At 37.3% G+C, this 23,301-nt stretch overlaps 1 protein-coding gene across 11 annotated transcripts in view; it reads right to left on the reverse strand.

The window, feature by feature from the left end:
* Nucleotides 1–1,643: 1,643 nt before the first annotated feature.
* The window catches only part of SLC6A12 (solute carrier family 6 member 12), a 42,021-nt gene continuing 20,363 nt past the window's right edge, over nucleotides 1,644–23,301 (reverse strand). For all 11 annotated transcript variants that reach the window (XM_074194686.1, XM_074194684.1, XM_074194683.1 and 8 more), the window contains 8 exons: nucleotides 20,595–20,698; nucleotides 19,311–19,435; nucleotides 18,859–18,971; nucleotides 15,947–16,084; nucleotides 15,478–15,580; nucleotides 11,958–12,058; nucleotides 6,935–7,105; nucleotides 1,644–6,504 (listed from right to left, as the gene is read on the reverse strand). In XM_074194686.1, the coding sequence (XP_074050787.1) occupies nucleotides 6,370–6,504; nucleotides 6,935–7,105; nucleotides 11,958–12,058; nucleotides 15,478–15,580; nucleotides 15,947–16,084; nucleotides 18,859–18,971; nucleotides 19,311–19,435; nucleotides 20,595–20,698 (990 nt within the window). In that variant the 3' untranslated portion in view covers nucleotides 1,644–6,369. The remainder of the gene's footprint in view (nucleotides 6,505–6,934; nucleotides 7,106–11,957; nucleotides 12,059–15,477; nucleotides 15,581–15,946; nucleotides 16,085–18,858; nucleotides 18,972–19,310; nucleotides 19,436–20,594; nucleotides 20,699–23,301) is intronic.

Consider the following 23,301-nt stretch of genomic DNA (forward strand, 5'->3'; position numbering starts at 1 on the left):
TAACTCTGTCATGTAAGCCTTCAATTGTGAAGATGGTGAGTAATACTTCTGAGAGTTGTCAGGAGGAAACAACAGAATCCCATCTAAGAGGGATGAGAAAATCTTGCCCTCCCCATTTAGACTTCATCCACATCCAGGGCAGTAGTATTAAATTATATAGAATAGACAAATCTCTGAGTGAGTTAGCCCCAGTAGTGGTAGAGTTCTTTTGATTCTCTTCCTCATATAGGCTATTAGGACAATTTATCAAACATAATTGTGATGCTTCAGGAAAAATACTCAAGGAGCTGAACTGAGGAAAATGAATTTTAATGTTGTATCATTTGATTGGGCAATTAGATGGTGCAGTAGAGTATTGGACTTGGAATCAGGAAGACTCATCTTTGTGAGTTCAAATTTGGCTTCAGGCACTTACTAGCTGTGTGACCCTGGGTAAGTCATTTAAACCTGTTTGCCTCAATTTTCTCAACTGTAAAATGAGTTGGAGAGGGAAATGGCAAACCATTATAGTATCTTTGTCAAGAAAACTCCAAAATGGGGTCATGAAATTGGACACCACTGAAATGACTCAACAATTTAATCATTTGATTTTTAATATTAACATAATGTTCCCTTCTCTGGCAAAGGCCATCTTCTAGCTGAGGAGTGTCATTACATTCCTCTCTTCCAAGGGAAAGACTGGGATTTTCAATTTGTCCTGTGAACAGAAACTAAACTGGGCTGGTTAACACTACCAAGAGCTATTCAAGTGACCTAGTTCCCTTCAGTAGAGTTTGGAGCAAAATCTGGCTCACAAAGGAGAAATTAAGCCAGAAGAGATGGTTTCTCCTTGCCTAGATTTCTGGATCCTATTGAATCTCATCCAAAGTAGTTAAGACATCCAACCCTTCTGGAGAGGTATTTGGAACTATGCCCAAAGGGCAACAAAAATGTGCATACCCTTTGACCCAGCAATACCACTACTGGGTCTATATCCTGAAGAGATGATGAAAAAGGGTAAAAACATTACTTGTATAAAAATATTTATAGCAGCCCTGCTTGTGGTGGCAAAGAATTGGAAATCCAGTAAATGTCCTTCTATTGGGGAATGGCTTAGCAAACTGTGGTATACGTATGTCATGGAACACTATTGTTCTATTAGAAACCAGGAGGGATGGGATTTCAGGGAAGCCTGGAGAGATTTTCATGAACTGATGCTGAGTGAGATGAGCAGAACCAGAAAAATACTGTGTACCCTAACAGCAACATGGGAGTGATGATCAACCTTGATCATTCCATCAGTGCAACAATCAGGAGCAATTTTGGGCTGTCTGCAAAGGAGAGTGCCATCTGTATCCAGATAAGGAGCTGTGAAGTTTGAACAAAGTTCAAGGACTATTCCCTTTAATTTAGAAAAACATAGATATCTTATTGTCTGATCTTGTTACCTCTTAGAATTCTTGTCTCTTCTCTAAGTATATGATTTCTTTCTCATCACACCCATTTTGGATCAAGGTACAACATGGAAACAAAGTAAAGACTGACAGATTGCTTTCTGTGGGGGGGGGGGGAGGGAAGTAAGATTGGGGGAAAAATTTTAAAACTCAATATCTTTAATAAAAATTAATTTAAAAAAAAGTAGTTAAGAGATCTTAGCCTACTCCTCATTAAACATCCACTAATTAGAGTTGCCATTCACTAGTCAGAGAGGTTCCTGTCAGAAGGGAATCACAGAGATTTTGTCTTTGGTCAATGAAAGCGATCAATAATCATCAATTTATTGATTATTGGTCAACCTAAAAAACAAAATTATTTTTATAACCTGAAACTTTGCTTCTTGGAATTTTACTCAAGACAAAACAAAGCATATTCTGTAGTACTTATGACAAATTATTTCTATGTAATTGTAACATATATTGCTCTGTGTAGTATGTAATATGTTTTAACTTTTCAGTATATGCCAATGTTGTACTGTGTTTCCTGGCTATCCAGTGTATATATTCAAATATAAACTACTATATATACACTCTTGCTATATGCTTAAGTATGCAATATGTGATACAGTGGAAAGAGTCTTCACTTTGTAATAAAAAAAGATCTAAGTTTAAATCCTTACTCCTTACAACCTGTAAATAATGACCTTGCTAACTGTAAATAGTGACCTTGGACAGCCTCCCTCTAGCCTTCTTTCCTTTTCTGTAAAATGAAGGGGGTTGAATTAGATGGCATCCAAGGTCACTTCCAATTTTCAGTCAGAGAGCTTTGCCATTGCTCTATGCATAGATGTCATGTTCCTGCATATATTTGACCTAATATACAACTGTTATATGTGTTCTGTGTCATATTTCACAAGATATAGTTTTCTTTTAGAATACAAATTACATATGCTATGATTACGTATTGTTATATTTGTTGGATATTCTATGGCAAACCTGCATTTACTTCTACTGGGAAGTCAGGTTCCTTCAGTTTTTTTCAGTCCTTTTGACTCTTCATGACCCCATTTGGGGTTTTTCCTCAGCAGATTTTGGATTGATTTACTATTTTCTTCTCCATTTCTAGGAAACTGAGGCAAACTTGGTTAAGTGACTTGGTCAGGGTTACACAGATAGTGTCTGAAGTCAAATTTGAATTCAGGTTGATGAATCTTCCTGACCTCAGGCCCAGCTTCTAGTCACAGCATTATTTAGCTGCCCTTTCCAGGGAATTTATTCTTTGCTTTTCTCACGTTCATTTGGATGAGAGAGCAAAGAATCTTGAATTTAAAAAAAAAACTGAGAGGAATTAGCAATTTCGACCTAGAGAAATCTCAGCAATTTGTTGAGAGGGCATCCTTTAAGATGACACTGAATGGTTGCAATTTAGCAATCTGGCATTAAACACGGAGAACTAAGTCTTGCCTAAGTCAAATAGAGATTTCACATACAGCCTTGATGAATAAAATAGAGGTTAAAAAAACAAAGTCTACAACATATTTCATGAGATTGAAGCCTGAATTTTCTCTTATCTGTTTCCTTCAATTTTTTTTTAATCAATTTTTCCTCTTGTTCTTTAGGCTCCAGGAATGGTCAGTCTTCTAATGAGAAGAAAAAATGCCCCTCAGGAGTTTTCCCTAGTCAGATAACTGGGTGTGTCATGGTCTAACCTTTTTAAAAGAATTGTAACTTAACAGATGACAGAAACCACCTTTCTATGGTTTACAAATGAGCTTGTAACTTTAAATTGGTGTTTCTTTTGACTCCTTACCATGTCTGACTACTTAGCAAGTAGAAATTGCTAGCTGAGGCACTTTTTGTGACACTGCTTTGCATTAGTTAAGCTTCTCTTAGAAATGGTGATAACCAGATTTATTTTCCATTTTTCAGAGTTAACAGTTTGTTTAAATAAAGTTGGCTTGGGAGTTATTGACTCTGCATTGGCCATGGTTATTTTCTCATATTTAGCAGTCCCTTTAATTTGGTGCACATAGAAAAGATGGATGATTCAGAAATGACAAAGATATCAGTAACTAGTCATTTCCTATTTGTAAATATATAATCTTTATTTTTTGGATTGTTTTTCATTGTTCATGAGTACTTTTTAAGGGTATTTGAGACAGTATTAAAATTTGGGGTAGGGGTTACACTAGACCAGGGGTGGGGAACTTTTTTCCTACCAGGATCAATGGATATTTATAACACCATTTGGGTTTATATTTGGTCAAACATTTAATTACTTCACCCCTAAAAAATTATTAGATTTATTGAATTTCGAGTCTTACATGCAATTGCCTTGGCAACACCAGACCAATACGACCTGTGGGTTGGAGGTTCCCTGCTCCTACACTAGATAATCACAAAAGTGCTGAAATTAAATGATTATAAGGCAAACTTACTCTTCTTGCTCACAGAATACAATTTTGGGTTCAGTGAACTCTGGATAGGCAGAATCTAGTTCTTTGTCTATTACTTCCCTAATTAAGTCTCTACTAAGCTGGGAGGTTAATTTGTCTTTTCTCTCTTAATTTCTCCCTCCCTCTTCCTCTACACTTATTCTGCCATAGTCCTAGTCTTGGACAGGTATTAAGAATAATTCTATCCTAGACAATAAGCATCTTAGACATCTACATTAGAAATTTCCATTGTATTCAAGACTCAAGAGGAACAAATATAAAGATTTATAAAACACATCAATGTTAGGAAACAATGGGAAATGGGATGCCCCACACATTACTGTGTGTTTGGATTCATGGAAGAAGAGGCTAGCTCATAAGAAGCATTCAATTTTCAGAAATCAAGCTGTTACATTGGAAGAGATTAGAATAAAGTAGATGGACTATTCAATGTAATTTCTTAACTCATTTCTTAGCTAGGAAGTAGATGCCATGATCCAACAGTCAGTCACTAATCCTGGACAGGATATGGATTCTAAAGACCAGTTAAAACACAAACAATTTGTCCTGGTTAGACAGATTTGGAGGCAGACAAAAAAGGATAATGGCTAAGATGAAGCTAAAGCAAGAGACAGCATAGTTTTTCCCCCTTCAAGGTGCCAGTGTCCAGGAATTTTTTTTTTTCTCAGCACTTCTCTCCTTGTCCTCTTGAGGGCCACAGATACTTTTGATAGGAAATGTTCTCCAGGCTCAAGTTTTTGCAAAAAGGCAGCATATGCCCCAAGTCTGCACCATCGAGCAAAGACCTAGTATACTCATGCAAATTATGGCTCTGGTACATGGTAATAAGCACAGGAAGTAAAGTTCCTTTACATACTGAAAATTTTCCTTCTCCCCATGAGGGGAAAGCAAAATTCTCTCTCTTATCTCTTCTTTCTTGAACTTCCCCTAAAGAATATCCCAAATATTCTGCCAAAGGTCTGGCCATGAGAAGGTACCTGATTTCCCTTTTCTACCACTAGCACTTATAAAAAGAACAATGGAGAGTGGGAACTTTCCAAAGAGAGTCAAAGATTGAGGATAAGAAATCAGGAATTCTAGCTTCCTGATCCCAGTTCCAAGGGGTTCACTGAGGTTGGTCTAAGGAAGAGCTGCTTAGCCAAATTACAGCTCTGTTGTCACCATCTGCCGATGGTGAAGAGAACTGATGATTTAGGCATAAGAACTTTAGTAAATTCCCTACCTTTTGGCCACCTTTGTTCTCTAGCTACAAGAAACTGTCATGAAATTAATAACAATGTCTCTCTCTTTTTTAAAGTTTTTGCAAGGCAGATGGGGTTGCCCAAGGCCACACAGCTAGGTAATTATTAAGTGATTGAAGTCAGATTTGAACTCAGGTATTTCTTCCTGACTCCAGAGCCAGTGTTCTATTCATTGTGCCACCTAGCTGCCCTTAAAAATGTCTCTCTTAACCTCCCAAATGGTTCCAAGAACTTGACAAATTTATTTCTATGTCCTGCTTTAAAGTTTTCCCCCAAATCAAATTGTTTGTATGGGTCCAGTTTGGGGTAGGGTAGATTAAAGAAAGAGATATAAATGAAGAGGGGGTACAGGGAAACCTGTGTATCCAGTCCCTTCTATGGTAATACTCCCCATATGCCACCTCCTAGTGTTTTTTTTTATGGAATGAGAACATGGAACTATAGGATTATTAATGAGGAACCATTACTTCTGGAAATCTAAGACTGGGAGTCAATAATAGCATGGTAAACACTTTGCTTTTGGTTCCCTTTATGGGGGTAAGACTTTCCATTAAGCCTTAGGATTAAACCAACAGATTCTAGATTCTGTCCTTTTTCTATTTCTCTCTTTATATTTTTATTTTATTTCCCATTTCCCCTGTTTCAGGAGAAGATTGTTTCTAGCACAATGTTGGAGACATGATTGTCTACTAGCCAATTTTAATGGAAGCACTGAAACACAAAAAAATCCCACATTTTCTAATGCAATTTCCATGACTGCACATTTTAAGAGCACCCCCAATTCAGCACGGAGTATTTTTCACCTTAAATTCCCTTACCACATAATGTGATCCATTTTTAATCCTTCCACCAAAGATGTGTTCCAAGAAGGCAATTGAAAGATGTGATATACTCCAGAAGACCATCTTTCTGACTTCCCTCTAATTCTGCAACAAATTGCAAAATGACTCCTTTCCCCTCCCAAGATAGTATGTTCCAACAAGACATCCTTTCATAACATGGATTGTACCAGTGGCAATATCTTCACCCAAGTCATTTATGACCATCCAAGAAGAAGTAGTTAGAAATATAGCAGTATCACCTGAAGGAAAGGATAGGAATTTGGCCCTTGCTACAAGGGAAGCCACTTGCATTCTCTTTTTTTACTTGACAGAATTAGCACAAAGGGGGTGAATAAGAGAATGCTGATAAGAGGGGGGCTGGAGAGTTTCATTTCAAGTTTCTGTCCTAATAATCTCTCCAGGCTCCCACCATGGTCTACAGGTGAGTCTCCTTCTCCAAGGTCATCAGTCTCTCTTTAACTGGAGGTGAATAACCCACGCTATGAACGCCATCGGAACACTGCTTGGGCTGTGGTAGATCCAAGGCTGGGGAGATAAGCTGTTGAAAGCGCTGTGGAGAGAACAGACAAGATGAAAGAAGGGAGAGAGAGAGAGAGTCATTCTTAAAATCAACCATCTGGTGTAAAGCCAATGGATCAGAGGAACCTTCTTTTTCTACAACTTGCTGAATCAGTTCTGATCAGTCCTTTGCCTGATTTTTGAACATGAGCTAAATGGAAATGATCTGGCACCTCATTCATAACAGTGTTTCCAGTAGGACTCTTTCCCCTATTTATGAAATTTAATCTAATAGAATCCCATTCATAAACTGGAAAATGCCAGAGGTTGCCCCTTAGTTTTACTACATGATAGCATTCCAGGTAATCAATCCTTTTAGCACGACCTTATAAACTCTTAGTTCCCAAATTTTGTTCCCTCTCTGCAGTCCTTTCCCATCTCCCACCTCTCTCATCTCCCACATCCTTCTCCTATCCCTTTACCTTCTTGAAAGAGCCTTGAGTCTTCAGTAAGGCTATAATGAAGAAGACTGGGACACAAACCATAGAAGAGAGTGCCAGCATCCAACCAATTGAGTATCCCCAGGGTGGGTACACATAGACATTATTATATTTGAGGGGTGTGTACTTGATCAGAGAGAACAGAAACGTGGCCTAGGTAAAAGACAAAAGCAACAGTGATGAGTAGGAAAATGACTCATTTATATTCAACTGAGAGTAGGACTTCAGTGGCCATCTAAACCAACCCATACACAAAAGGATTCCTCACTTTAATATAATCTCTTTTTACTTGCTTGCTTCTCAAATACTTGAAGTTAGCTATTATGCCTCTCTTCTCCAGGTCAAAAATCATTGGCTGCCCTTATCTGTGTTATTCTCTAGTTTATAAATGTATTTTTGGAGGCATGGTTCTCAGAATTGAACACTCTAGATGTGGTCTGATAAAGAAAGACTACCATGGGATTATCATCTCCCTTTTCCTGAAAGCTTTGCCCCTCTTTATGCAGTTCAGGATTACACTGTATTTTTTTTTCTTTTTTCTTTTTAGTTTTATTTTTGCAAGGCAAATGGGGTTCAGTGGCTTGCCCAAGGCCACACAGCTAAGTAATTATTAAGTGTCTGAGGTTAGATTTGAACTCAGGTACTCCTGACTCCAGGGCTGGTGCTCTATCCATTGTGCCACACAGCCACCCCTACACTGGATTTTGAACTTGCAGCCCACCAAAAAACCTAGAACATTCTTTTCAGAATAACTGCACACTTCTCACATCTTAAACTTGCAAAGTTGATCTTTTTTGTAGCCAAGGACAAGTCTTTACATTTATATCTACTGAATTTTGTCTTATTTGATTCAGCCTAGTACCTAGTCTGCTGAGATCCTTTTGGATCTTGATTCTGACATCTAGTATGTTAGACAGCTTTCTCAGTTTTGTGTCATATACAAATATAGTGAGCATGTGTCTTTATCCAAGACTGATTGAAAAAAAAAACATTAAACAGCATGGGACCAAGTACAGATCCCTAGGATACTCCAGTAGAGCCCTCCTACCATTTTGACACTGAACCATTAACAACTACTTTGCTGTTAACAACCTTTGCCCATCCAACCAGTTCTGAACCCATGTGATTATATTATCTACTAATCTAGATCTCTCTATTTTCATCACAAGAATAACATGAGATACTTTATAAAAAGTTCTGCTAAAATGATCAGTCACAACTCCAGAAAACCAATCATAAAGCATATTCCCTCCTTCCTAATAGAAGAGTGATGGACTTAAGATGCAGAATAAGACATTTATGGGGGCATGGAAATGTATAGATTTGTTTGCTTTACTATGCTTGTTGGCTACAAGAATTGTGTCTTGTTTCTTGATTTGAGAGAAAGAGGAAAAACAGAACCAAAAAAGATTAAAGCATTTTTTAAAAAAATACACCATAAATTCAAAGGAAGTCCAGAGAGAACACAGAGAAACAGGACAACTTTCAAAGTAATAAACTAAATTATACACAAATATATGTACATATATATATATGTGCATGCATACATCTATCTATATGAATAAATATATATTTGAAACAAATTATGTAATACAAAGTTTCACATACAATTCTCTTTTTCTGTCCTAACTTATAGTTGGAAACATTCCCTTTTTCTGTGTTATTAATTTCAAATAAAAGTTTTTAAGGCTTTGATAAAATCTAGGTAAATTATATCCACAGGATTCCTTCATCTGTTAATCTAGCCATTCTGTCAAAAAGGGAAATAAGTTGAATAAGTATGACCATGTTGAAGACTTACTGATTCTTTATAACCATCACTTCCTTTTCTACATGTTGGCCAACCAATAATCCTTTAACGATTCTTTCTAGAGCTTTTCCAGCAACCAAAATCAAGCTCAGTAGTCTATAATTTGTAAACTCTGTTCTTTTTCCTTCCTTGCTTCCTTCCTTCCTTCCTTCCTCCCTTTCCTTCCTTCTTCCTTCTCTCCTTCCTTCCTTCCTTCCTTTTCTTCCTTCCTTCCTTCCTTCCTTCCTTCCTTCCTTCCTTCTTTCCTAAATCAGACAATTAGACATTTCCAAATTTGTCAGCCCTTTTGCATTTTCCATGATCTTTCAAATATCATCAATAGAAGCTGGAGAATAACATCTGTCAGTTCTTTCAGTACCTGAGAATCACATCTAGGGCTACTAAGTGCTAAACTGCTCTCTTAGTATTTCTTTACTTATCTTTATCAGACAAAGGTCATTTTCCTTTTCAGAGAAAGCAGAAACAAAGTAGGAATTGAGCAGCTCTGCTTTTTTCTCAGTTGTCAGCTATTATTGTCCCATTCATCCCATCAATTCAGCTTTGATCCTTGGTCCTCCCTTCACACAACCTAGGGTGCTTGTTGTTCTCTCCTCTTAAATCATTCTCAGTTTCAGTTTTATTAAAAGAACCAGACTCATTTTCATTATTTTACCTGACATTTCTTCCATCTTCTGTACAAAGCTACTCCCTACTCCCTTCTTTCATCTTTTAATTTATTCTAATTATTTTGAATAAGGCATACCTATCAAAAACCAAGGACCAGTCATGAGTTTCATCCCACTAAAGATAAGGTGATGCCTATGAGGTCAAATTTGCCACCTCATGTTAGGACATCTAGTTGTTCTTGCTTGTTGCCTACAAAAAGGGCATTTGTGTATAATCATTTGAGAACATAGGGTTTTACTACTGGTTCCATTCTTGATTTTCTAATCCTCTGTATATATATAGTTCTCTCAAATGCTATTGTGTGTGTGTGTGTGTGTGTGTGTGTGTGTGTATGTGTAATAACTCTTTAACATCCAACCTTAAGGATACATATAGGTAGACTTCTCATTTTTCCAACCATTTTTTGTTAAAGCCCTTTTGATTAGATTTGCAAGACACCTGGCAAATACATTCTCAATAGCCTGTGTTCCATGTGCTCTATCTTCAACCAGGAGTCTGTCAACCTTGTAAGCTGGGATCCGGGAATCCAAATCTCAGATACCATCTTCTTGGTCAGCTGTTCAATTCCCAAATTATTTTTTTTCTTTCTGCATTTCTTGGTTTCAATGGACAACAATGAAGAAAATACAATCTGTGCATCTATGGGCTTCAGGTGCTTGCTCAAGACTTCATAATCAGTGACAATGTATTTTAGTTTCTTCTAGTAATATCATTTTTGTCCACACGAATCACTAAACATGAGTATTTGTCATTCATTTTTATTAATTCTTGGGAGGTTTTCTGTTATTTCTTTCAAATTTTTCAATTTCCTTCAAATTTTCTGTGTCACCAAGATATGGCAAAGATTAAAATACAAGGAATCTTGGGAAATGGAGGGATAGAGTTCTCTTCAAAATATATTTTAAAAAATTCAGAATTGTTGAATCTTGAAACACTATGCATGAAGTCATTTAGTCTATTCTGCTGCTTCCAATCAGGTATGTACCTAATCACATACAAGCATCAAAGATGTTAATGTACCATTCCCAAAGGGTGACCTTTATTAAGGCATTTGAAAGATGGTGGGTACTTCTGGATGTAACTGGAAACAGATGGCAAGTCCAAGGGATTAGAAGAAATAAATACTTTGAGGGGCTTTGGGATTGGAAAGCAGGAATGACTTGAGAAGTCCTTTACTTATATCAATGACAACAGAGAATGGAGGCAATATGAGGAAGGAGGAAATAGAATATACTAGGAGTCAGGAATGTATCAGCTTCAATACATACTAATTATTTGGACTTTGGCAAATTACTATTCTCATCTAAAAGATAGGGATCATATTTATATAATCTATCTTTTACAAGCTTTATTTGTAAGGAATTTGCTTTATAAATCAAAAATGGTATAAAATGGGTGTTATTAAGATTGAATACATTGAAACATACATTGAAGGGCTTACCCCTCTCCTACCCCATTCTTAAATATCACATGGTCCCCAAACCTTATGTATGCTTAATCTAAATCCCATGGAGACAATTTCACACACTGAAATTCTTTTTGCTCCATTCTGATCAAATATCTAATTAGTCTTTCTTTAAAAAGTTTAGGGAGAAACTGGAAAATACATGAAACTAAGATAAGACAGAGAAAGATGTTCCTTTTATTAATCAAAGGAAGTTTCCTTGATTTTGGTTATACTCTGGACAAGATCATGGTGTCAAGAAAGAGATCATCTCTAAGGATGGACCTCCCAACTTGCCTATCATTCTGTTTGATGAATAAAAAACTCTAAATTGAACTTTCTGTCATAGGCTTATCTCTGTAAAATATTGACTTTGTTTCTGAATACTATAATACTTTACCTGGTTAGGAAGAGTTTCAATAAACAAATGAAACCATCAGTTAATACTCCCTCTAAGCAGTGAAGTTAGTAAACATATATAATGTTTGCATATATTATGTATGTATATTCCATGCTATTATAAGCAAATAATAATTGCATATATCATGTATATTGTTAATATAGCCATAATTGCAATATGTTACTGTTATATATGCCATATGTATGTATAGATCAATATTGATATAGATATATCTATAGATATATAAATGAAGAAAGAGAGATAGAGAAAGAATCTGACAGTTTGAATTTAAGAAACAGACCACTAAATTTTTCCTTCCACAAAGAATACAAAGAAGGGAGAAAAGGACCTTGAGAATGACAGGGAAAGCTAGGTGCAGGAGAGAAGACAGAGGCATTTAGACAAAGAAAAAGAAATATATACAATTGACTACTTGGATTAATAGATAGAAGAAAGTAAAAGTGATAAGACGGGGCTAGAATATCTCCAAAAAGAGGTACTGAGAAGACATACAGGACTATTGGAACAATTACTGAAAGAACCATCAATTAAAATAAACAAGACTTAAGTGCCTACAAAATGCATAGCATTGTGCTGGCACAAAAAAATATATGACTTAGATTTCTTTTTCCCCTCTTCCCTAAATTCCAGTTTGGGGGAAAAACTGGATTGGAGTATAACATACCAGGCAAAGTCCAGGAGTTAGGAAGAGCCAGCAGATCTTCACTAGGGGCCATGGCCGGTAGCCAATCATGTCTTCAATATTATCATAGAAACGGTCAGCTCCTAGAACAAGAGAAATAGAGATAGAAAGAGAATGGGAATGAGACAGTAATGTTACCATATGCTAGAAAAGAATTTTCATGGTAATTTGGTGTTCCTCCCCATTTGAAGATGGGAGACAGAAACAGGAGAAAGAAGAGAGTCTTCTCAAAATAATCATTGAGATGATTAATATGAATATATGTTTAACATAGTTATACACATATACTATACTATATTGCTTTCTGTCAGGGGGAAGGGGGAGAAAATTGTGAACCTTACCAAAAATGATTGTTGAAAACTATCTACATGTAGTTGGAAAAGTAAATAAAATATATTTTTAAAAAATTATCATTGAGAGATGAGATGGGAATAATATGAAGATCTATGAAGATGAATGTAAATAAATATAGCATAAAGAGTCAGGGAAATGTGAGTTTAAATTTTATCTCTGATACTGAGTGTTTATGAAACTATGGAAAAATCCTTTAATCTCTCATAGCCTTGACTTCATTATCTGTAAAATGGTGAGGTTCAAAAAATTATATTGTATATTTTAAAAGTTCTTCACAAACTTTAAAGCCTCATACAAACATGATTATTATTTTTAGAAAACTCCAGGTTTGTCATGGGTTGAAAATCAAAAGTAGCAAGTTACAATTGTGTCCTCTTTCAATTACCATATATGACAAAGAAACCTTTGCTTGTCTAACCTTGTAGGATTGGTTCCAAAAAACCTGATGTTAATTATTTTTAAAGCATCTGGAAGTTCTTTTAAAAATGCAGCTAGGTGGCACAGTAGATAAAGCATCAGCCCTGGAGTCAGGGGGACCTGAGTTCAAATCCAGTCTCAGACACATAATAATTATCTAACTGGGTGAACTTGGACAAGTCACTTAACCCTTGCAAAAACAAAAAAAAATGGGAGTTAAGTATAGGTTCAACAAAAAATAGAACACAGAATAGAATTTGGAGTTAAGAAGATCTAGGTTTGAATTTTATCTCTCAGTTCAATTTAACAAGTCTTTTTAAAAATGCTTACTCTATTCCAGGAACTCTGCTAGACACTGGGAACTAAGTATGTGGAGCAAGTTAATCTCTCTGAATCTCAGTTTCATCATCTATAAAATGTGAACAATATCTGTAGTCCTTACCTAATCAGGTTGTCATTAGACTTAAATTAAATAGCTCATATAAGGAACTTTGTAAACTTTAACAGGCTATATAAATGTCAGTTACTCTTAGTGACTGAGGATAACAATAATGTGATATGCTATCTGCCTAGAGACACTGTGAGTTATCACAGATGTGTCCAAGGAGTAAGGACCAATTCTCAGGAATGGTGTAGGGTAAAGGTGCCAAATGGGCATCTAGAATGTGACTCAAACCACCTTAAAATGCAATTGGTTTGTGTGACCTTGGGCCAGTCATTTAACCCCATTTCCTTGCCAAAAAAAACCCAAAACAAAAATGTAATTGGGTAATTTTTAACAAATTAAATAAAAAAATTTTTCATGCAAATCACATTTTATTTTGTCCTGCTAAACAGGAAAAACAAACAAAATCAGGTATGTTATAGGGGTTGGTGCTATCACTGAAGAAAATCTTTTTATTTTTTAACATTAGAAAAGTAGAAATTTTTTTATTCACAGTATTTACTATCCATGATGGCCCTTAAGCAACTCTTATGTAAAAAAGATAATAATAAGATAAATGTAGTTCAGAGAAGGTTAAAATTAATTAACAGCAAGCTTTGGATGAAAATTTTTAAAAGATTCTATAGCAGTACGATGTGTAGCTATGAAACGAGAATCTAAAGTGCCCTAAGGTTATTTTTAAAATAAGCAATCAAAAATATAAAATGTTTCAGTTTAAGTTCTATTTAGACTAATTAAACAATATTATGAATCTGCAAGCTTACAAGAAAAAAATAAAGTACCCATACCCTGAATTTAATACACAATATTTAAATACTTGCATGTATACATGTAACATATATATATATATATATATATATATATATATAAAGTATATAGATACTTTATAATAGTCCCTGAGGGGTTAGATTCAACAGGAGAAATATGTAACAATGAAACTGCTATTCTGCACTTATTTCATTATATAAAATAGAATGCTAAGTAATTCCCAATAAAGTGAATGCTAAGTAATTTCCAAGAAAGTCTTGAAAATCATAGAAGGGAAGTAGAGGAAACCTGGGCATATTCTACAGTGCACTGCAAATTTACAGAAAGCTCATCTCTGGTTTTTAAAATGTAATAGAAGTTAGCAATAGAGCCAACTAAACTTAGTGAATTTTCACATTAAAACTGAATGATTTCATCACAGAATATTCCAACGGTTTCAGTCATTTCATCTGTATCCATCAATAAATTGAGAATTATTATATTACTAATATGTTTCAGGTACTTTGATCCAAATAGAAAAGCGCCAGTGCTTGCCCATAGGCAGCTTATATTTCAATAGGAAGGGGAAGGAAATAACCATTTTTAACAAATGCTCTAAAAATTGTGAGTTATTAAGACTGAAATCCTAGATGTATACTAAAGTCCTTTTCCCATTCCTAAATATTAATGTATAATATCAATTCAGTTTCCTTAAAGTCTTTGGCTCTCAAACCTTTTTTTTTTCAGTTGTATCCCTCTTTATGACCCCATTTGAGGTTTTCTTGGCAAAGACACTGGAGTGGTTTGCCATTTCCTTCTTCAGCTAAATTTACAGATGAGGAACTGAGACAGAGTTCAGTGACTTGTCCAGGGTCACACAGCAAGTAAGTGTCTGAAGACAGATTTGAATTTAGGAAGATGAGTGTTTCTGACTCCAGGTCTGTCACTCTATTCACTTTATCACCCTGCTGCCCCACCCCAAACCTTAAGTATATTTTATAAAAAACACATACAGACAGTTTCATATAGTGAAATTCTTTTTCTTTCATTCTTAACAAACATTTAGTTAGTCTTTCTTTTTAAATAAACAATCAAATTTAATAAGAAACTAGGAAATACATAAAGTAAAAAAGACCGAATGTTCTAGCAAAGACTATACTAACATATTATGAACATATACTATCATTGATAATTTTAATATGTGATTTGGTAAGTCAATAATACTAACTGTGGAGATTCTATTATACTTCAGACACACACACACACACACACACACACACACACACACACACACACACACTGTTATAAGGAATCATCCTGCCTGCACTGCAGGAAGTTGTATAAGATAATCTCCAAGGTTCCTTTGAACTGTACTGGGAAACTAGATGACTAGCACTATCTTTGTGTAGAAGAGTGCAGTGTTATCTCAACACTTAAAAACTAAAACTTTCATGTGTCATTGTGTCTTTCGGCTCTCAGAGCTGCACTGGCAGAATGAAATTATTGGCAGGTTCTCCCAAGGGTGGTATAGATGCTTACCATATACCCAGCTAATGCAGATCACCTCAAAAAAGGAAAGGAAGAGTAGGCACATGCCACTGGAGGAATAATAATCAAACAGCTGGAATATGTACATCCCACCCTGTGGAAGAAACAGCACAGTTTGAACTCTTGTTGGAGGAGAATGTCTGGGATCTGGGGTAGGTAATCCTGCCCCCCCCCCCACTAAAACAACTTCTCTCCTTAGTAGAAAGTCTTCATGAGCTTCTATGGGGGAAAAAAAGAGTCACTATCTGAGAGTTACCCCTCTGTTGATGAAAGGCTTTGAATCTAGCCTCCACCCTTGCTCCCCTTCCTTGACCATGGGGTTGAGTTACTCCATGGACAGAAGGTGCTACTGCCTAGGACTCCATCCCAACTGTGCCAGAGGGAAGACTACATATGGACAGAAGGAGGCTCCATTAGTACCCTTTTGCAGGTTGGAGTCCACCAGGCCTGTCCCTCTTACCTCAGTGACAAGAAGCAGTCCAATCAGGTAGCACATGATGGCAATGAAGAGGATGAGGAGTTCTCGCCTCCCTGACTTCCGTAGCTGCCTGGGGAACATGTCCATGGAGGCCGTCACCAGGCACTCCACACAGACAAACTGTGGGTGGGGGAGGGGGAGGAGGTTGGGAAGGGAGAGGGGAAGGTGAGGGCAGGTTATTCCCCCTCTTCCCCCTGTCCTTCTCCCCAGGGAAGGCCCCCTACTGTTACTTCCTCTTTCCCTCTGCCACATGTATTTTGAGACATAGGAGGAAATGGGAGCAGAATGTGAAGAGGGAGTTCAGGGATAAAGCAAATTATGAGAAAGTGGCCATTCAAATATTCCTGGGGAGAAAAGTGCGCAGGTGGGACTTATATCTTCTGCGAGGACCCTGAGTTCTCAAAGGCTCTATATTCCAAAGATGTCATGCCTGCTGGGGTCCTGACTTGGCAGGATCTAGCAAGATGGAAAGGCTTCAGATATGACAGCATCTCTCTTCTCAGGACCAAGCTGGTTCAGGTCATCATCCAAAGCTTTTCCTGTATGTGTTTTGTTAGTTTTGTTGTTGTTTTCATTTTTGGTCATAGTAATTCATGAACCAATCTGCTGAGGTGTGAGAGGCTTACTCAATTGTGTCAAGAAAGGGGAGGGCATGTATGCATGAAATCAAATTGCAAATCTTTGAAATATAGAAGTAAGCATGCATGTCTGCAAATTTTGGGGTCTAGACCTACAGAAACCTGGCTAAGGAGGACTGTGCCTGACTCAGGTGGAGCCATTCTTAAGGGGCTACTAAGATGGCTAGAAGCACTGACCCAGAAAGTAGATAGAAGAAGGAGGACAAGAAGAAAATAGGAAATGTTTGGAAGAGAAGGGCATTGTGAAAGCCAGTCAGAAAGGAGCCTGAGCTAAAGAGTCACAAGTAAGCTTGTGCCAACCTGTTTAACTACATTAGGGGCATTTTAGGATATTGATTGCTATGCTCTGTAGCTTGAAATTTCTTTTTGTTTCATTTTTTTCTTCTTTTGCTTTGATATTTGTGAAGAATGTTTGAAAAAACACTTTATTTCAAGTCACTGAGAGAAATAAAGGAAGGAAGGAAGAAAAGGATGGAAGAAAGAAAAGACAGAAAGAAGAAAGACAGAAAGAAAGAAAGAAGGAAGGAGGGAAGGAAGAAAAGAAAAAAGAAAGAAAGGGGTCAGGGGTCAGACTAAGCAAGAGCTGGAGAAAATGGTAGAGTGAAGCAATGGAAATATTTGGGAGCTTCTCTGATCTGCTGAAACCCAGGCTACTTCTAGACAGATATGTGCTCAAGTTCAGTGCTGAAGGATTTGAATTTGTGATGATGAAATAGTCACTTTATTGATCCCTTGGTTCTCATGGTGGCAGCAAGATATCATTGATGGCTTGCAGCAAAGATGATTGGCCACTGAGCAAGAAGAGTTGCTTATTCAGGAGATTTTTATGAAGAAGCAACTTCTACTACCCTCCCTTTTTCCTGTCTGTCAAGTATGACGGAGTCTCTGAGTTTCATCCACCTCAGACTTCCACTGAGATTGGAAAGGAAAGGGATATTTCTCCCTTTGAACTCTGGAAGTGATGGTGGTGGCTCACACAAGGCAGTTGTGAGCTTGTATTTACCTAGATAAGCTTGAGGTTGGACTTCAACTCAAGTCCCAGATGCCTCTCCTGACCTGTGTTTCTTTGTCTGAGCAAAGGTGACCAAACAGCTATATTGAAAGGTCTGTTTCTTGCTTTGGCAGCAATCTCATGAATTCATAAAGTGTTCAGGTGCTGATTGCTCACAGGAGGTAACCTTTGAAACAACTTCTCAGAGGAGAAGATGACCACTACAAGAAGATGAGTCCTTCTTGCCAAAAGATTTGAACCTTGAATGAATTTCTAGATCAGTATAAAACTAAGATGAAGGTGAAATGCCTATTAGTAGTCCAACAAAGTACTCCATGTTTCTAACAATTTAAGTATTTACCTCTCAAGGGAGTATTATAGTAGTGATGAGTTATTCTATTTTAAGTATTTAGCATGAGCCCTTTGTGTTTCAAGCATTTCTTTTGTAGTGAAAGAAATAAGTAGCAATCTTATTCCCAATCTACCTTGTACATTGATTGTCTTTTTATAAGGACCCTTGATCATCCTTTTAAATGCTTTCTGTGGCTCAGATTTGTAATGAAATAGAGATTCTTATCCTTTAGAGATCAGTTTCCTCCCAGAAAGAGCTGGGGTTCTTTGGTGGGAGATGGTAACTTCTTCCTGGGCTACCATGGTTTACAGAAATATAGAGGATTATTCACCTCAACATCTACTTACTCTTCTTTCCTGTCTTCTTTCCTTAGGCCAATATTACTTTTGTAAAATCCAAGTTAAAGGGACAAGATGGGAGAGTCCATGAGGAGAAGCAGATTATCAAAGGGTGCTCAAGAGGAGAGCAGTGAAAGCATGTTACTTACATTGAGAGAGAAGGTAACTAAGCTCAATACAAATTTAGAGAGTTCAGACAGCAGGCACATCTGATGCCAAGGGTACTGGAGACAAAAAGATAATCTCACTACACCTATGTATGGGAAAGAATCCTAGATTTGAGGTCAGATGACCTAAGTTTGAATCTTGGTTCTGTTAATTATTATTTATATGAATTTGTCTCTTCACCTCCCTTGGGCTTAGTTGTAAAATGCAGAAGTTAGAGTAAATGGCTTTTAAGATCTTTCCAGTTCCAAAGTCTATCTAAATGGCAAGTTCTAGCAAGTACAGCAATTCAGGAAATAGGCACTACACCAAGGGGTGAAGGTCAAAGATGATGGGAATTTGTCACATTACAACTGTAAGAGGAAGGAGCTGACAGTAGGGGAAAGGAGAAATAGGTATATGTTTCTTACCTGGCTATCCAGTCCCAAGAATATCAGCATAATGAAGAAGAGGCAGGACCAGAGCTGAGATAAGGGCATCATGGTTACTGCCTTAGGGAATGCAATGAAGGCCAGGCCAGGACCTGTGAAACATTCCACATGACCCATTGAGCAAGGGTAAGGAGCTTCTCACCTTTACCCTCCACCCAGAGATACCTTTCTCCATCTACAAATGCATGGACACCATGGCTGAAACTTGGGACAGAATCAAGAGATGAGGAATTAGCTCATCAGCACAATTTTATGGCCCAAGGCCCTCATAATTAAGATATGGACTGTAGAACCAACCCCCCACCCCCACCACCCTGCAACTTTTGCCATGCCTGGGGATCTGGGTAAATGATCATGGGAGATGATCCAGGGTCCATATTCTTGCTCAGCCACTCCTTAGAATATGGGCTCCTAAAAATGGCTGCACATACCTGATTCTGCCACCTCAGAAATGTGCATCCCTTGCTCCTGAGCCATGAAGCCCAAGATGGAGAAAACAACAAAGCCAGCGACAAAACTGGTCGCACTATTTAGAAAGCAGAGGGCAATGCAGTCCCTAGGAAGAGAAGACCACAAAAATGAGACAGAGCAAAGGAAGAGAGAAATAAGGACAGACAGCAGTAATGGGGAGAAAACAAGAAGAGAAGAAAGACAAGGGGGAAAAAAGAGTAACAGAGATAGGGAAATAGGAGTCAGTCTCTCCTGACTCTAGTATTCTTTCCATTATATCACTAGACCTCTCATGTCTGCTCTGCTAATCATGTCCCTAATTTTTCTTAAGTTATACATATGATATGATCTGGAGTTCATTTACTATACTGGTTACTCTCTTTAGAATCCACAGTATTTACCAATGTCCTTTATAAAATATGACATTCAAAATAGAACACAACATCACAAATATGATCTGATCAGACAATTTAAAGAGGAACTACAATTCATTCATTCATCATATTTGTCTTAATGAAGTCTAAGATCTCATTGGCTTTCTGTCTGCTAAGTCATATTATTGATTTTTGTTGAACCTGTGGTCTACCAAAACCCTGAGATTTTTTTCATGTGAACTATTTCTAGCTATGTCTCCTCATCTTTTACTTAGGGAGATGATTTGTTGATAAAATGGGCTCTTAGAGTCATAGATTCCTTTGGCAGAATGGAATATCTCAAAGATCCCCAGACTCTACTAAAACCCTGAGAGCTGAGAACTGAAGTAAAATCCTAGTAAAGTGAAGTTGGGATAATTGCCTAAGATAAGAGTTCTTACTTGAGTAAGAACAAGCAAAAAGCCTTGGTCAAGCTGACTTTAGTCTCCCTCCCCCTGGAAATCTTAATACTATGTGTCACTCATACTTCATTAGAAATGGCAAAAAGTTATTCCCATGTTCTTGGTAATGTCAAGGCCAATTAATGGGATCTACCTAAGACATGAAAAATTCTCTAAGTGGAGCTTCTGACTGAGAATCTTCCCTCCTCTACCACAGAGAAATAGACAATCCCTTCTCTTTCTCTCCTTTAGCTGAAGCTCTTATAAGACTGAATAACTCACATTATCAATGGTTTCTTGCTTCCAACCTAAAATACCATCTCCTTCAGCTCAAGTCACAACCTAAAATACCATCTCCTTCAGCTCAAGTCACTTTTCTCTTAAACATAATTAAACATAATTTAGAACTTGGAGGAATAGCTAAAAAGACCAAAAGGTAGACAGTTGTTACTTGTAACAGTTGTTGTGGTATTTGTTGTAGCTGCCCAAAGCTGTGAGACAACCCTGACAGATGGCAAAGGAGAAGAAGATCTGAGTGCCTGCATCCATCCACACCTGCAAACAATCCAAGAAGCATGTGGTCAATTGGAAGAGAGGTAAGAAGAGCCCAGGGCAACATTGATGGAAAAGAACAAAGACATCAACTTAGCCTTAGGATTCTGGTTTCCAGTCCCAGCTCAACTAGGTGCTAGATAAGCTTTGGAGCAGTTTTCCTTTCCTTGATCTCAAAATGAGGGAGACCAAAACTTCTTAGGACATTGGTTGGCACCTAGGACCTGCCTGCTATGACTGTTTGCAAAATGTTTTTTTCAGGAGTAACCAGGCAAGTCAATACTGCTATGACCTCTCCCTGGCTTCTTTTTGAGTCTGCTGGATGCCAGTTCTGCCCAAGGACAACACAAGTTGATACCCCTCTTTCCCTGAGCCTGGCATATCAAAAAAAAAAGAATACGATCATGCTATTTAAAACTCCAGGAGGTCTTCAAGATCCTTAGTCTGACCTCTTCAAGTAATCAATCAACAAGCATTATTAAACATTATTATAGTTATTGTGTGTATATATATATATATGGGATACAAATTCAAAAATGAGATGGTGACTGTCCTCAAGAAGTTTACATTCTAGGGAACCAACATGTTCACAGATAAATACAGGATGGGTATGTATACATAAATATATATCTATAAATTCAAAAATGAATTTATCAAAAGTGAATTCCTCAAGTAGCTTGCATTCTACTAAGGAATATAACATGTTCACATATAAATGCAGAATGTATGTGTATACAAACATATTATAAATATATATAGAGAGAGAACACATGAGTAAGAGTATTAATAACTAAGAAATAAAGTCTTGGGGGCAGCTAGGTGGCACAGTGGATAGAGCACCAGCCCTGGAGCCAGGAGTACCTGAGTTCAAATCTGGACTCAGACACTTAATAATTACTTAACTGTGTGGCCTTGGGCAAGCCACTTAACCCCATCTACCTTACAAAAAGAAAAAGAAAGAAATAAAGTCTCTTGAAGGATAAACCTTGAAGAGAACTAGAGATTCCAAGAAATAGAACATTATGGGACATGGGGGACAATCTATTAAAAAGGTGGAAGATGAACTGTTTTAGACAACAGCAAGGAAGTCAATCTTATTAGAATATAATCATAGCTTAAAACCACAGGGTATATGTGTAATCATCCTAGAAAGATGGCCTTTTACTTTACAGAAGAGAAATTATTTGCCTGAGGTGGCACAGGCGGTAAAAAATAGAGATCAGACTCAAATACATGTCTTCTGACTCCAAATTCAGTGCTCTTTCCACGACACCACAGACTCTTAAATCAAAATTCCTTAGCCATTTCTAAATATACTAAATATATCTAAGCAGACTCTTGTATACTCTATCAGTAATGAAACTGAACCTAGTTATCCAGACCAAGCTGAACAGAATGATTGTACTATGCTCTGACTCCAGTTTTAGTAGTCATTTCTTCTAATTCTCTATCAGCGGTTGTATATGTTTAGCAATTCCCAAACAGAAATATAAATATAGACAAGCCTCTAAACAGAGCCAATCATTTTTACTCTCATTGCCACAGTCAACCCTCCAATTCCAATGGATATCATCATATGCTACAAATAACCTTGGGTCTTGTGGTTTAAACCAATAAAAACAGACCCATTCCACAGCATATATATAACTAAGATAGAAGGATGGATGATGAGAATATCCCCACTCACAATCTATGATTTATTAACTCAAATCTTTATTTAGTGTGGGTGTCCCTATTTTGGGGGTGAGGATATTTTCCTTTATTGAAACTTTGAGTTCTCCAGAAAAGAGGTAGGTAGATGGTTGTGCTGGGTTCCAATCCTGATTTTGTCACTAACATGCTGCAAGATGAATAAATAACTTCACTTAACAGAGTATTCATGTTTCCATCACTAATATACCTAATATTCTCTAAGGCCTCTTCTATTGCTGAGATCCCAAGTCCTTGAGGGGAAATCATTGAACCCTGGAGCAGAGTAGAGGCTTTTTTTTCCACTTTGGGAATCCCAGCTCCTTTTACTGCAGAAAGCAGATTGTGGTGAAGAGAAATCAGCTTGGAGATGATGCCAGGTAATGCTTTGAGATTTACTTATAAATCCTGATCAACTAGTTAAGGAGCCCAGCTTTAATACAATGGTTTACTGAGGAAAAGTCATCAAGATGAAACATGGGGCTAGATAGACTCTTCTGAACTCATTTCAGTCATTCCCTGGCATGTCAGGACTCTCAGGACAGGACAGTGCAAAGAAGGGAAGGTGCTGGGAATTTCTCTTAAAGGGTCTATGGAGAAGGAAGTGTAGTAGCCTCATTCTAGCATTTCACAAAAATTTAGAATCACAGAATCTTAGCATTTAAAGGGGCTCCTACCCAAGAACTGGAAGATTCAGAGATGGGAAGGGGGTAAGATGAAGGCAGTAAGCTTTTACAACGCACCTACTACATTTTAGACCAGCTCTTTATAAACATTAATCTCATTTAATCCACACAACAGCCCTACAGGGTAGATTCTTCTATTATCCCCATTTTATTAATGAAGTAAACAGAGAGTAAACAGAGACAAATGACATGCCCAGGACCATATAGTGTCTGGCTTTGAAGTCTGGTCTT

The sequence above is a fragment of the Macrotis lagotis genome, chromosome 7 (genome assembly GCF_037893015.1).
Source record: "Macrotis lagotis isolate mMagLag1 chromosome 7, bilby.v1.9.chrom.fasta, whole genome shotgun sequence".
Lineage (NCBI taxonomy): Eukaryota > Metazoa > Chordata > Mammalia > Peramelemorphia > Peramelidae > Macrotis > Macrotis lagotis.